The 14,239-nt window shown below is 41.4% G+C and overlaps 1 protein-coding gene across 1 annotated transcript in view; it reads right to left on the bottom strand.

Annotated features, from left to right (window-relative positions):
• The window catches only part of GMDS (GDP-mannose 4,6-dehydratase), a 425,970-nt gene that overhangs the window by 64,961 nt on the left and 346,770 nt on the right, over positions 1 to 14,239 (bottom strand). Inside the window, exon 9 of the mRNA XM_074146368.1 lies at positions 9,325 to 9,421. Within this exon, the coding sequence (XP_074002469.1) occupies positions 9,325 to 9,421 (97 nt within the window). The remainder of the gene's footprint in view (positions 1 to 9,324; positions 9,422 to 14,239) is intronic.

Genomic DNA, 14,239 nt, shown 5'->3' with positions numbered 1-14,239 from the left:
AAAGCTGACGAGGAATGGTGCTGTCTTACTCCATTCCTAACCACAACCCAGTAGATAAAGTCTGAAGTCACAAGTCAGCTGAGAGCTCTACCAAGTCTATTAAAATGTACTGGCAAAGCTGGAAGGAAGAAATTTAAATGAGGCCAGGTTAGATGTTTCAAAGGGATGAGTGACTGATCCTGTTTTATGTTATGCCAGACAATGCTAATAGTTTAAACACTAGCTCTGTCAAGTGAGAAATAGATGTATTATCGTCTGTGAATTATTAAAATTGACTTCACCTACTCACCTTTAGACTGTGCTGGCTGAAAGGAAAAAAAATCAAGAAAAAAAAAGTCTCGCAAGAGAGGCATGCACTCTTAATCTATTACTAATGTCTTCTTGAATCCTGTTAATATTTTTCATATTGTCTGCTTTGGTGAGCTCAGACACTATATGTAAGGAATGAGCAAAAATTCCAGCTGATCCTAGGCATAAAGCTCTTTAATGTTTAAGTCTCCCCTGCCCTGCAGATAATTACTGTCTCCTTTTTCACCCATCCAGCTGGGACATCAGACAATTTGGGGAGCATCCAAGATGGGCATGAAGATGCATTTCCTGGTTCATGACAAGTACTGTAGATGTTTATGCCACAGAGATAATTTTCTAGGGTTTTATTCAGCAACAAAAAAAGCTTTTAAAAGTTGTTTAGATCTATAAGGCTTAATTTCCCCTGCAACTCAACCAACAAGCTCTCCTTGAACACTAGGGAAATAGAAAGGATACTAAAAAATAATTAACAATGTAAAATGTTTTTAACTTCTGATAAGGTCAGAATCATTGCTACAGGTTTTCAGTGGAATACAAAGATGAGACATGAAGATATGGAAGGTGGTTAAGCACTCATCAACACCATCATCACAGGGTAGCAACAATAACAAAGGTCCTACCTCCTCATGCCTCAACCATGAAGCTGTTAATTTACAAATGATGACTCTAAAGGTGATAGAGGGGAAAGGTGAAGGTTTATTTATTTTTTAAACAACCATTTCCAAACCTCCGCTTCCTTTCAACCATTTGCCCCTTTGAGAGAAATTGTGAATGGTGAAGGACAAAGATAGGAGTCTGAACAAAACCCAAAAACTTCTTGTGGATTTTTTTGGGGAGACAGAAGACCTCTAGCATCAATCTCAAAGAATGCCTGAATACCCCAGAAATTAGGCTTTCCTTAGAAAAACTGAAAAGCCGCTTTTGTTCTCGTTTGTTTTTTTAGTGGTTTTTTTTTTAGTAGAATACTTTTTGACCTTTTTTCCCATAGGCAAAGTTAAAACATTCCACATTTTCTAGGAGAATAATCTTCAAATCACTAAAGAAACAGAAGAAAGTGAAATAAGCATACCGTCATTTTGTACGGTGAAACACTTGAATAACATGAAATGAAAGCTTTTTTAGACAGCCCCCCAAGACCTTCTGCTTCCTCAGAACTGTCTGCCTCTTCATGCATTTCCCCTAATCTTGTCCACATGCCCCTTTCACACTGCCCGGAGATGTTCCTCTGAGGGACAACTGCACTCACTCTGATAACGTCTTCAGCAACACCAAAGTAACACTGATACATATTTTGCAGGAGGTGGCACAGGATTTTGAGAATTGGTAAAGTACCGTCTTTCAAGCAGAAAAAATACTAGGTGCCATGGCATACCCAGGCTTGAGACAGCCATGTCCCCAGCAAACCACTGACTGGAAGACTTCATGCTGAAAAGGCTGATGTCAAGGTATCTGCTGACCCAAACTCAGCAGAACATGCTTTTAACAACACTAAAACCATCTCATGGCTTCTCAGATGAAGCACATGAACGCTCTGTGGCTGTCATCTTCCTTTGTGCACCCACTCACCCATAAAATAAAGGACAAACAGCTGAAGGCAGACAAGCTCTTGCGAAGGCTGGAGAAATTAGACAGGAGTGTAGCCCTTGATTCCAGATTTGCTGAAGGAAACCTCACCTCTGTCTCATATCCTCTGTATTCAAAAGCCATTTTTATTTTCATATAAATCATGTCATTTTCGGTTCTGTGCTGCCATTCTAAAACCATTGCAAGAGTTGAGTTGGCACAGCACTCAAAATAAAAGGTTACAACATGGTGGGAAACAGTCAAAATGTGAACAGTATTGTTAATGCATTGCTTGACTTCTAAAATCCCATTGTAAAATAAAATAAACAGCTTCTGGAAGGGAGACAGATCTTCAGACATGCTCCCACTTTTGAATTTGAACCAGCAATCAGGTCCATCAGTGACCTCAACCACCTCTGACACCAAGGTCTTTAGAAAGCCCTGGTTGGGAACATTTTCGTGGTGAGCCACTCTGCCAGTACTCCAGGCTCACTGGGCTCTCCAAAATGTGGTCTGAACCACAGTTCAGCTCTTTTGAATGTCCAATCTCATGTAGGAAATGGGGAATAGGCTGTAGGTGGTGGACACTGTTGTCAGGAGGGAATACGTGGCAGTTGTGACAAATATGTCTTTGGTGCTGCCCGAGCCTGGACTTCTGTCATGGCTTTTGCATGCTACAGGCTTTCTCACACCTCCGTGACTTCTCTTCAGAGGCTTTGCGTTTCCCACCACATCTGCTGGAGCACAGGGAGTGTTTGTATGGGACAGGCATAGGACAGGCAGTGATAAGAAAACAAGGGATGGTCCAAATGAAGGTGAGACAACAGATAGAGATAACAAGGGAGAGGAGGAGGCCAAATGGCAGGCTGAGAGAAGGGGGAGGCAAGGGGATAAGAAGTGAGATAAAGAGAGACTTTCTGAGCATGAATAAACATGAATAGGTGAAGAGGTGGCGGTAAGACCCCCCACCGCCAGGAAGGCAGAGAAGAATTACAGGCAGGAAACGTCACTGCAGGAGCAGTTGATTAAAACTACAAACTGCATGAACTTGGTCTAATCCCTTCTTGCCTGCAAAGCTGCCCTAAGAGAACCTGGCTAAAGAAACTGTCTTGGACTATTTCAGATCTCCTTTCCCGAGTGCTGTGCTCACATACAATGGGGCAGGCAAACAGAAATAATCAGCTAGCACCTCCAGGAGTTCCCACAAACATTTGGGCTGGACTTCTCAGTTCCCATCACAGATGAATCGTTTTGCTTCATATTAAGATGCAGCAATGCACGTAAGCAGGCTCTTAGCTCCGAGTATGGAAACTGTCCCTATTAACTATTCATGCCCTTGAAGTGAAGCACTTGCTTGGATGCTTGGCTGAATCAGGCCCTAATTAAGGAGGTAAACAGCCTTCTATCCTCATTCACCTCTGCCTCAGCCTTAATCCTCCAGTCACCTAAGTTTAATTTAAAAATCTGTTTTCGGGAGTTGAGCCTGGATCTGTTGCATCCAAGATTGCCACTAATTGCTATGTGTCAACAGCATTTAGAAAAATGAGCAATGAATTAAAATCACCAACCCTTCTGCCTGGATGACAGCTTTATCTTTACACACTAGCTTTTCAACAGGGTTGCAATCTCTTTACCCACCGGGATTGGAAAATGGCATTGCCCAAAGTCGGTCAGGGATTTCTTCAGCTAGCCTGAACATTTCTGAAGAAAAACTACTGATCTTGTAAGTGAACATATGGTGCAACACCCAGGGTGCAAAAGCACTCCAACTTATACCCCAGGAGGTAAGGACACCCTCTTCCTCTGGCTGGTCTTGTCAGATAGTTGCGGTATTAGGGGATCAGAAACCACACTCAGAGAGACAGGCTGATGTTCTCAGGAAGATCAATGAAGATGTGAAGGTCACAGATGACACATGGCTGGTTTCAAAACCTCAGGAATGACAGCAGGGAAAGAGGTGGTGAAGAAGGAAGGGGAACAGAGCCAGCTGTAGAAGCTGCCAGAGAAATATTTTTTGGAGGCACAGCAGAGGAGGAGCAGGATGACGCAAAGAGAAGCAACCGAGTAAAGCACAGCAGATGAGGACTGCAAACAGTGGTGTCCAGAGGGATTCCTTTACTGGATGTGCCTGTCTAATACTGATGTAATGAGCTAGTCATGAAGCAAAAAGTCAGAAATGCATGTGGGAGTGTTGGAGGGGCACATCTTAGGTATCTGCTCCCACAAGAAAGGAGGTAAGCTAGGGCTCCTGTTAGAGTCTGTTAAGAGGATTAAACAAGACAGTGAGCAAGACTGGACACGAGTCTGCTGAAGCTTCTCAGGTTTAGTGACATATCGAGAGGAAAACCTGACAGCAAAAATGATCTTCCTGTTTTCTAAGGAACAACAAAGATGAATAAAATCAGGGTGAGAAAAAAAGTAGAGAGCTACCTGTGGAGGGACGGTTGTATCCACTAGGAATGGCAGCAGAGCACAACGCCACCAGGATCTCCTCCTAACTTTGCCGCTGCCTCATGATATCACTCAAGTAGCGTAGTCTGTCTGCTCTGCCATACATGTGTTTCAGAAGCAGAAATGCAGTCATACTTTTTTTTAAACCTTTTTCATATGCTTGTTGAGAAACATTTAAAATACGTTAAGAGCTCAGTGCCTTGTAGATGCTATGCAGAGACAAGTTACTACTAATCGTTATTTTACTTGGCTGAATTTGACATGTGTGTTTTCAGAGATACCTCTGAAATGCCTGATACGTAAGGCCTTAACTAAAACAAACAAACAAAAATCTACTGCAGGTTTTATTAGCAGGAGGGACAAATAAAAGGAAGAGGGTGGCAAAGCAATGCAGAGATAATGCTGAGTTTGAAGTAAGGAATGATATAAACATTTTGGCTGACATAGCAGCAAAGTCAGCTTGGAGGAGAATTAAGGACAACAGAGGTAATAATTTACCACAGCAGTAGTTTTCAGAGGTTGACATACATTTTCAGAACACGGAGAAAAAAAAAACAGGTAAGAGAAGACTGTCAGAATGATGACAGCTTGCAACTTTTTTACCTTGCTGCTAGTGAGGAAAATAGACAGGAAAATCATCTGAAGATTATTCTTCCTTGAATGCTCCCATTTCATTTTCATGAGTATTAATACAGGCCACATATTGACATTGATGAGCAAAAAGATCCTTGAGGAAGGGAAGCACGTGTTTCCTCCTGCAGACATCCGAACAGTTTACAGTCACAGACGGCTCTGAACTTAAGAGTAGGAAATGAAGCTTGTATGAAAATTAAAGTGGAAGTGCGGGGCATTTAGGGTTTTGTGATCATGGTTTCATTAGACTCCTAAATGCTTTTTAGAGCAGGAACACTTAGAAGAGTTCAGAAATGTTTTTGACTTTAAGAAAGCTGACTTGGGGAGAATGTGATATGCCCCAAGGAATTTTTACTGGAATCCTATGAAACATGGGAAACATAGAGCTGAATTTTTGAAAAACATCTGAAGAGGCTGAAATTGAAAGCCATCCTGTTTAATTCCAAGGCGGGAAAAGGGAAACTGAGGCCAAATGCAGTTAAGTAAAGATGTAAAGCTTAGTGTAAGGAACACTAACTAAAAGTTTAGTGTAAGCAACTAACTAAACTAAGACTTGGGAAATTTCTTTTATATCTATATCTATAGATATTTAGATACAACAAACAATCCTTTGAAAAGTAAAGAATACAGTAAGGAGGGATACAGAACTTCTTAGGAGTTAGAAAGAGCAGTTGGAAAGAAACAATTCCAGGAGGATGAAATATCTTTTGACACTGCCATGAATTTTTCTCCAAACCATTACATGGAGTTTCATTTATATCAGTCCTAGAAAGGACTGGCAGAAAAATGCTTAATTGCTTAAGGCATGTAATAAAAGGAAAAAGTTAGCAAGTTAGCATGCCCTTTTTCCTTTGAAGAAGAATAATAAGAGGCCAGATGACTGCTTAAATATTAGCATCATATTGTGACAGAGTTTCCAGGGCTTGCTTAAGGGAAGGAAATTTGCATTGATGTATGTACATCCTCAGAGTTACAGCCATGCCAGCCCATAACAAATGCGATGCACGAATACAACCTGCAATTCCTATCCTAGGCAAGCTGTAGGACACCTGCAGAAGCAGGTGGGAGGGAAGGGGACACATGCAGAGCATTAGATTCAGAGAAAACTACATTTACATACGGTTGAAAGATTTCTTTTGTTTTTTCCCCTTTTAAAAAGTAACATAAACTCCTAACTGAGAGACAGATACATCTTAAGTTCTGTGATGACAGGACAGACCAGTGAGACCTGGAGTTAATCTTCATTGTTGCAGAAAAGGACAGTGAAATGAGGCAAGCTCCTATAGAACTGTTAGCTTAATATGTGCCATGCAAAAATAAGAGGCAATTTTACTCTAACATCTTAACAGGCATAATTTGATTAGAAGCAATTGTGCAATTCTTGGAGGGAAATTTCTGCATACAAATTAATAGTAATTATCTTGCTGAAAGATAAGAAAATTAAAGACAGGCCCTAATTCTCTAAAAATTACTCAACTTCAGGGGTTGAGAGACCTGATGATTCCAACATCCTGTGCTGGAGGGCTGCTTGTTTCCAACTGACTGTGGTGGCTTGTTGAATACTCTGATTGCAACAAGAGTAGAAAAGACTAGTGAGATAATTTCTGAAGTATCTACATTTCACAAGTGAGTAAACTGTAGTGGAAACTTATCTTTACATGCTTAGGTCAGCAAATGACTGTGAAGTATGATCTTACTAGCCATGTGCTAAAAAAGCCTGCAAAACATGTGAGAGCATCTTCTATAGTGTTATCAAGTTCAGTACAAAAAGCAAACTTGTCATGAAGTTCCTGTGAAAACAGCTGATTTTAAGAAAGGCAGAAGTAATCATTTTCCCCCAATCCTTTGCAGCACATTAGAGTCTCCAAATACAATTTAAAAGGGTCAGAAAAGATACTGATTGGAATTTAATACAAGCCGAAAGAAATAGATACTGGTAGGTTTGTAGTTGGCAAGGCGCAAGGAGGGAAGGAGAGAGACAAGCATTAGAAGCATTAGCAGAAAAAATTCCCAAGGCCAGTAAATATCAGGGGGCCCCAAAGCAGTCAAAAGCAGAGTGAAGAGATTTAGAGTCAAGGCATTCAAAGGGTCTACTTAATTTGACCAGAAGACAGTCTCACATTTCAAGGTTTCTTCTTCAGTACAGCTAAGCTTTTCAATGGGAGGCCTTGACCCCAGGGATCACCAACTGAAGAAAACAAATGTGTTTTCAAATGAATGTATTGGCACTGTCAGAACTGACTGTACACAAGATTAAATGATATTTATTTTCACTTTCCAGAATACCATGTTAAATTTTAGAGAGACAGACAGACAGAAACGTTTCCAAATAAGACATGAGAATCTGAGCATCAGATTTTCTGTGTCAGCTGGGATTCAACAGCAGAATTCCTGTTAACTGATCTGGCTAAGCCTCCTTCCAAAATGTCAACCTGAGGCTTTCTTGCCTTCAGCGGTCTTGGTGAGGGTGGTGGGATGGGACATGTGCTGTCAGTCCATTTCAGTTCTCTCATTGCTTTTCCTCGCTTTCTCGTGATGGATTGGATTTTGGTCTGTCATTTTGGAATTGCACAGATGTGATTCCCTAACTGAAACCAACAGAAGTTTGCCTGCCTTTGATAAGAAATAAAATTAGCACTAAAAAAACAGTGATTCTGGGTACTCTAAAAAGGAAACTTTGATTGCAGGAAGTGGATGCCACGCCAATTGCCAAGAACCACGACACCCAAAAGAACAGCTGAAAGTCTAGGAACACCTCTGGTGCAATTTCAAGGCCACATTCCACTCTATTTGAGTACATCCCTGTACTCATGTATGGACGCACTAGCAATTTCATGAGCATTCCTGCAGGATATGTGCTTACTCACTGTCCCAAAACAGACAAGCATACAGTGAGCCAAATTTAAAATTCAGAAATTGTGTTCCCAAAAGGAGACCAATAAGGACAGAGAGGACACCATGGGCACCACTATTTCAGCAGAAAATGAGCACATGAATGGGTGGAACTACAGCAAGGGCTTCAGAATAGCTACGTACCACCCGTGAATTTTGGGGAGTGAATATGTACTTGTTAGTAAGAGGTATGACAAAGCAGGAAAGTGGGTCTCACAAAGCGCAGACTTGTTGGGTCAAGTGTCCTTTTCCTGTTTGGCAAGTCCTTTTGTCTCTGTGTCCTCCTTATCATCCTGACACCTTACCAAAGCACAGAATGACAGACAGCTCTTAATGACTTCCTAGCGTTTGATTCTGATATATGGGCCCAGCCTTTTTTTGCATAACACAAAAGTCTCTATTCCCCTCTGAATTTCCACTTTAGAATCCATGTCCACTTCCACACACACAGAGCTCCCCGCTTCCACCCCGCAATCTGTGTCAAGACAGACATGCTCTTGTCATACCTTGCTTGAATCAGGCAGCTGAAGCCAGCGGGGGCTGACAGCTGATGCTGTGTCAGCAGCCAGGGGGGCTGGTATCACCCTCCCCAGGAGATGAGAACATCCTCTCCTGGGCACACCTACTCCCACATCGCACAATTAGGGCTATTGTTCCCTGTGTCCAGAAACCAGGCTCCATCCTGCACCATCTCTGTGCTCTGCCACCATCCTGCCTGACTTGGAAACACTCTTTTATCCCCTCTCCTAGCATGCTCATTAGGCGATTTGAGCACAGGGGTTAGTGGCTTGGTCTCACCAGCAATATGTGCTGGTCAAGCACCCACGGCAGACTTCACGCAGGCATTCCTGGGAGTAAAGACACATTCTGCAGATGAGCATTTACCAAGTGGGACCCTGCAAGGCTCCCAGGGAAACAAAGCATACATGCACTTCTAAAATGGGCATTTTGTGGTACCCACAGTTACAAAGATCTAAGCTGAACAGGGCATACTCACTGGATGGAGTTGAAAGACTGTCATGCATATGCAGAGGGAGGGACTTTAAAAATCAAGCCTATTAGTGCGCACCTTCCTCTGCGCTCCCTTCTTGCAGCTGGAGAAGTGACCACACACCCATTTGAGACCAGAAGGAACAAGAAGTTGTTTTGCACTTTGTTTTGTTTCCCATAAGGTGGTGTTTCACCCTCATAGGCATCCCCTCTCCCATTCAGAGAAGGTGACCAAAGCAGAGCAGCCTCTCTGTGACAGGGTAAACCCGCTCCTCCGGGACGGCTCTGCCTGCTTGCTCGCTCGCTCGCTCCTTCCCAGGTAGCTGGCTGTGAGGGGGCCAACCAAGCAGGCTAATTTAGAGCTCTAAAAGCTGGCAGCAGGAGCGCAATTAAGCCATTTTCACAGACTGCTGGCCAAATGCAGCAATTTATTGGCTGAGTGATTGGATTATTCATTTGCAAAGCTAAGAGAGGGCATTTTCTTACCACTTCAGTTGGCCTGTAGTACTTGTGATTGACTGTCACATGAATCTTGCCAGTCTCTTTGCATCGTCCTACTTCATTTTCATTCTTCCCTTCCCACCTGTAAAGAAGATAAACATTTAATCAACCTATAATTACTTTAGTGCTCTGATCTTACCAACATTTGGCCTTCTTTCATTTACTTGAGGCTGGTGTCAATTCTCCCTGCAGGACATTATAAACTCATTAGCTATAGGAACAAAGGCAGAGTTTAGACTTGAATAGAGCAACAATGGCTTTTGAAGTCTCTTTGTTTTGGTTTTTGATTCAGTGGAAGGTCTAGAATACAGGACTTCCAAATTAAACACATAATGCTAGGGGAAAATAAAATGTCCTGATTTCAGAATGTCTCATGTATCTGCAAATAAATATGACAGTGAGGTTTTTCATTTGTGGATTGGTTCAAAGTTGTTTTCTTAAAATATTTTTAATTCTTGTATTTTGGCCAATACTTTCAGGAACACTTTAATCTATCAATTTTACGGATGTGAAGCTCTGTTTGAATAGCACTAAGCTGCACAATTTAATTCGTGCTTAACTAAGAAAAACAAAACAAAGCCAGTTCTTGAGTTTTCAGTCCTAGCCTGACATGGCACTTCACATACATGTACTGTAAACAGTACTTGCTACCTATGAGCCGAAAGCCAGCTACTTTGTCCAAATTAGTTTCATATGTGTTGAACAGCCTGCAGTTTGCTGTAATTTATGTGATCTGATTGTGCCATGAACCATTTTGTTAGCAACTGTCCTGATCTGAGATTTTGGGACCAACAGAAGAGGAACGGTTTGGTGAGTGACCGGCTCTGCCTTTGGTGAGGTCAGCCTGCAGCCTGGAAATGAGGGCAATGCTCCCTCTCAAAACAAATGCTTTGGACGACACATGTAGGAAAGTACATTGGTGCATCAAAACTAAACCACTGAATGTACAAAATCAAGAGTTATGATTGAAACTCTATCCTTGCTTTGCTTTTTGCCTCTAAGTGTGTATCACGGGGCTCTGAACCAGGTTGGCATAAAAGCGTAGTGATGAAATCCTTTACTTTTTTGTGTTTAAGTAAAATCTATGTAATTTAAATCAGAACTGTGATTTAGACTATTTAACCTCAGTCACCAACAATAAAATGAAAGTGCCCCTTGCCTCCCACTTACTAACTGTACTGCCAGTTCTTGGGATTTTGTCACAGATTTGTTTTCTCCTTGCTCCCTTGCCACCCTCACCTCCCACCCCTCCAAAGCTCCTAGAAGAATTTAATTCTTTGACAATCTCAGCCTTCATTTTTGAGTTTCTAGCCCTAAGGGCTAAGGAGGAAAGTCTGAAAATGTGACCTCTGTGTACCCATGAAGGTTAAAACACCGAAAGGCAGAAGGAAATACCAAATATGTATTATTGCTAGTTTTTAAATCCCATGATTTTTTAAGCACAAGTCATGACTTTTGGATGACTAGCAAAGCCTGTAGGATGCTTGATACTGGGAACACTTCATGTTGAAGTAATTTCCAAGAGATAATGGCCACAGTGAAGTCAGTTCTTAATAGTCACGCCATGATGCTAAAGATGATTTATAATTTAAATTTTTCTTTCTTTCTTTTTCACAGTTGCTCTGTTTGAAGCCTGAACTGTAAAGTTTTCATTCAGAAGCCAAAACTAACATTAGTCCCTCCCTTTAAAGGGCAGAGGGTAAAAATGTGCAGGACTCAAATGAGCTTAATAGAAAACTAACCGTCACCAGTAAAACAACAGGAAGCGCTTAGATCAGGAGACGTCAGTTGTTGTTGGAGGTCACTGAGCAGAGAACCCCATTTAACACCCAACAGGCTCCAGAAGGCTCAGACGAGCCAGTAAAGACTCACTTAATGTCGCTATCAAAGTTATATAACAATAGAAATAGCTTAAGAAGAAATCTCCACCCGTTTTGTTCAGCCCAGTAATGTGAAAAGTTCACAAGGAAAAAAAAAAAAAGTACTTCTCATTGTGAACAAAGTAGCATTTGACAGCCGGACTTCTAATTACTCCTGGCACCTCGGTGCTCACAGCTGGTGACACCATACTGCTGATAAAAGGGATTGCGTGGGGGCCAGCCTGACACCAGGAGCAAGACATCCATTTCGCTAACCAATTTCCCCTCCCCTCTTCCTCTAACTACAAGGAAAGGAAAAAAAACCCAACCAACCCACCAAACTCCTCCTTAATTTACAGTCAAATTGCAGTCAGAATTGTTAACTGGAAAATGTAATGCCAGATCATCCTGAAGGATGAGCACAGTGGAAGAGGCACAGGGAACCCTCACGTTGCTGAGATTTTAGATAGCTCCAGACAGAAGGACTACCCAGCTTTTTGCTCCTTAGGGCGGATGTCCAAGTAGGCAAGAAAACAGACTTGTGTACTTTGGGGCAAACACAAGAATCCCTGACTAAAGAAAGCTTGGCTAATCAGGGCTGGGCTAAATTTACAGAGGATAGGGAGTGGATCCCCCTAACCCCCAGCTAGAGCCAAAGCTCAGGGCTACAAAGCAGGTGCCTGCTAGCCTAGCGTAGGCTTTTCACAAAACACTGGTCCTAGAGCCTGCAGGCAAAGAGCCTCTACAGCAAGACCATTACCTGCCGCACACTGGGGAGCTTCACCCTCTCACTGAAGCAAGGGATGGGTTTGCTCTTACAGCTGACGGCATCAGCCATATGCCAGAATGCTCTGCACCTGGAGAAGGATGCATGAAACCAATTGGGTTTGATGCCCTCTGCATCTACGCTTCCACGTCAAATTCCTCACAGTTGGAGACAGATGCTTTGGGATTGTTTAGGACGATAGTCATTGGCAGCTCTGGTGGATACCACTGCTATCACTGAACTCAGAAATTTTCATAAAACTAAGCTAGTCACATTTCAAATGCATGTGCAAGTTTACTCATTTGAAAGGATCTTCACCTCAAGAGGTTCTATGCTCTGGATTTAGAGAGGAATGAACTGCATTTAATTTAAGGCTAATTCCATATCTGCAGATCACTAACGTTATAATATGTATTATCAGCAGTGATGAATGCTCCTTTTCCTCTTCAGCTCTGGAGATTCCAATTATTTTTCATTTCCTATAACTATTCAGTAAGACATCAAGCTTCAAGCTATAAAACCATCCACAGGTACGGAGGATATTCTGAGGATGAAGAGCAGGGGTACCTGCCCGATGGGGTGTGAGGTGGGCAGGGAAGGATGCAGGAAAGCCAGTATGATCGAGGGTGGTGTGGGAACAGCACTGCAGTGGACCAAATGGTCCAAATGGCTGTAAATGAGAAGCAAACAAGGCAAAGTACGTATATTTTGGAGGTGGTGAAGATATCAACCAAAAATGAAACCTTTCACAGAAGTACAGACAAACTGAACAAATATACACATTTCATCTCCTTGCTTGATCTTTACACAGAAACAAAACTGACAGCATTTTAAAAAATATTCAAAACCACTGGTAGCTACAGCTGCTCAGACTCTTTATGGAAAATAAAACTGTCGTGTACACCTTTAAAATCAAATATATGCCAATAGAAAATATTTTCACACTTGAAAATGAACAATAAATTAATTAAAAATAAAAATTTAAGAAAATTTTGCTCTTCCTCCACAGCTAATATGAGATAACATTTGTGTAGACTTCTCAGACTTGTGGCCTGATTGCTCTTAAACACACAATTAAGCCAAAGCACTTAATTCTGTGCTGGCACTTTATAAATAGCAAAACTGACACTATATAACAGACCATTAATGTCTTTTGCAAGTAATCTTTTGTAGGGAAACTTTAAATATGTTCCTTTGCCACTGACTCAACTACCAACCTCGCCAGCAGCTCTGATGCATCAAAGCAATCAAGGATATAGGGATTGCATAACCACAATCTTGTGCTTTAAAGAACAAGTAATTTTTTTCAAATGCTCTGATGAATCAGGTCGTCAATGTTTGTTCACTAAAGGAACACAGTTAAAACAATGCCATTGTTATTATATTCCCAGCATTGTCAAGCTCAAGTTTCAAAAATCTAAACTGTGACTCCCCACATTTCAAGACTTTAAAAAAGAACACGCTGGGCTCCCTATTTTTTGGTTTCTTTTTTTTTTCCAGTTCAGTGGAAATCTTTTGAAGCTCTTATCCCTTTACTACAAATTGTGAAATTAGTGTTGAGAGGAAAATGTTTTCTTGAAGAATATTAATGCTTCTGCAAAAATCAAAACATTTTGGAAAGAAAAGTTTTAGTTTCAAGTGAGTTCCATTACTGTCAACCTGAAACAAAATTATATTACAATATCTAAAAAGGATACTTCAACATTTTCAGAATGGAATCTTTTTTTTTCCAGAATGACTTTAAAAATCCTTTTTGAGTTATTCTTTCTTTAAAAGGAGGTGAGAAAAGAAACAAAGCAGTCCAGCCAATGTGAAATCAGGTATTTTTCCAAATTGCTTTGCATTTTGTGAGAATTATTTTCATTTCATTGGGGGAGGGAGGTGGGGGGTGAGGAACGGAAAAGTGGAATTTCCCATGAAACACCACATTTAATTCTCACCCAGTCTTCCTACAGAGAAACTCTCATACCTCTTATGATGTATGAAATCAGATAATTAAATTGTTACAGCCTTCAAATAAGAAAGTAATAAAAGCCTGCTCAGCTGGAAGAGTTAATTTTCCAGCTGAGGTGGGTTAAATGCCCCCCTAAAACATATACTCTACAGTAAGAATGGTGATAGAAGCGGTGCAGTCCTAAATGAGGACCTTTGCTCGTGTTGGTTCATCCATGCCAGCATCCTTCACTGACCTGGCTGGGTTCCTTTCAACTGTCACTCTTCAAAATGCCTCCAATTTCTGTATGAGATTCTGTTCCCTTCCTCCTGAGCTGTTAGA

The sequence above is a fragment of the Numenius arquata genome, chromosome 4, assembly GCF_964106895.1.
Source record: "Numenius arquata chromosome 4, bNumArq3.hap1.1, whole genome shotgun sequence".
NCBI lineage: Eukaryota > Metazoa > Chordata > Aves > Charadriiformes > Scolopacidae > Numenius > Numenius arquata.
The sequence above is the reverse complement of the archived record's forward strand: the minus strand, read 5'-3'. Positions and strand labels throughout refer to the sequence as shown.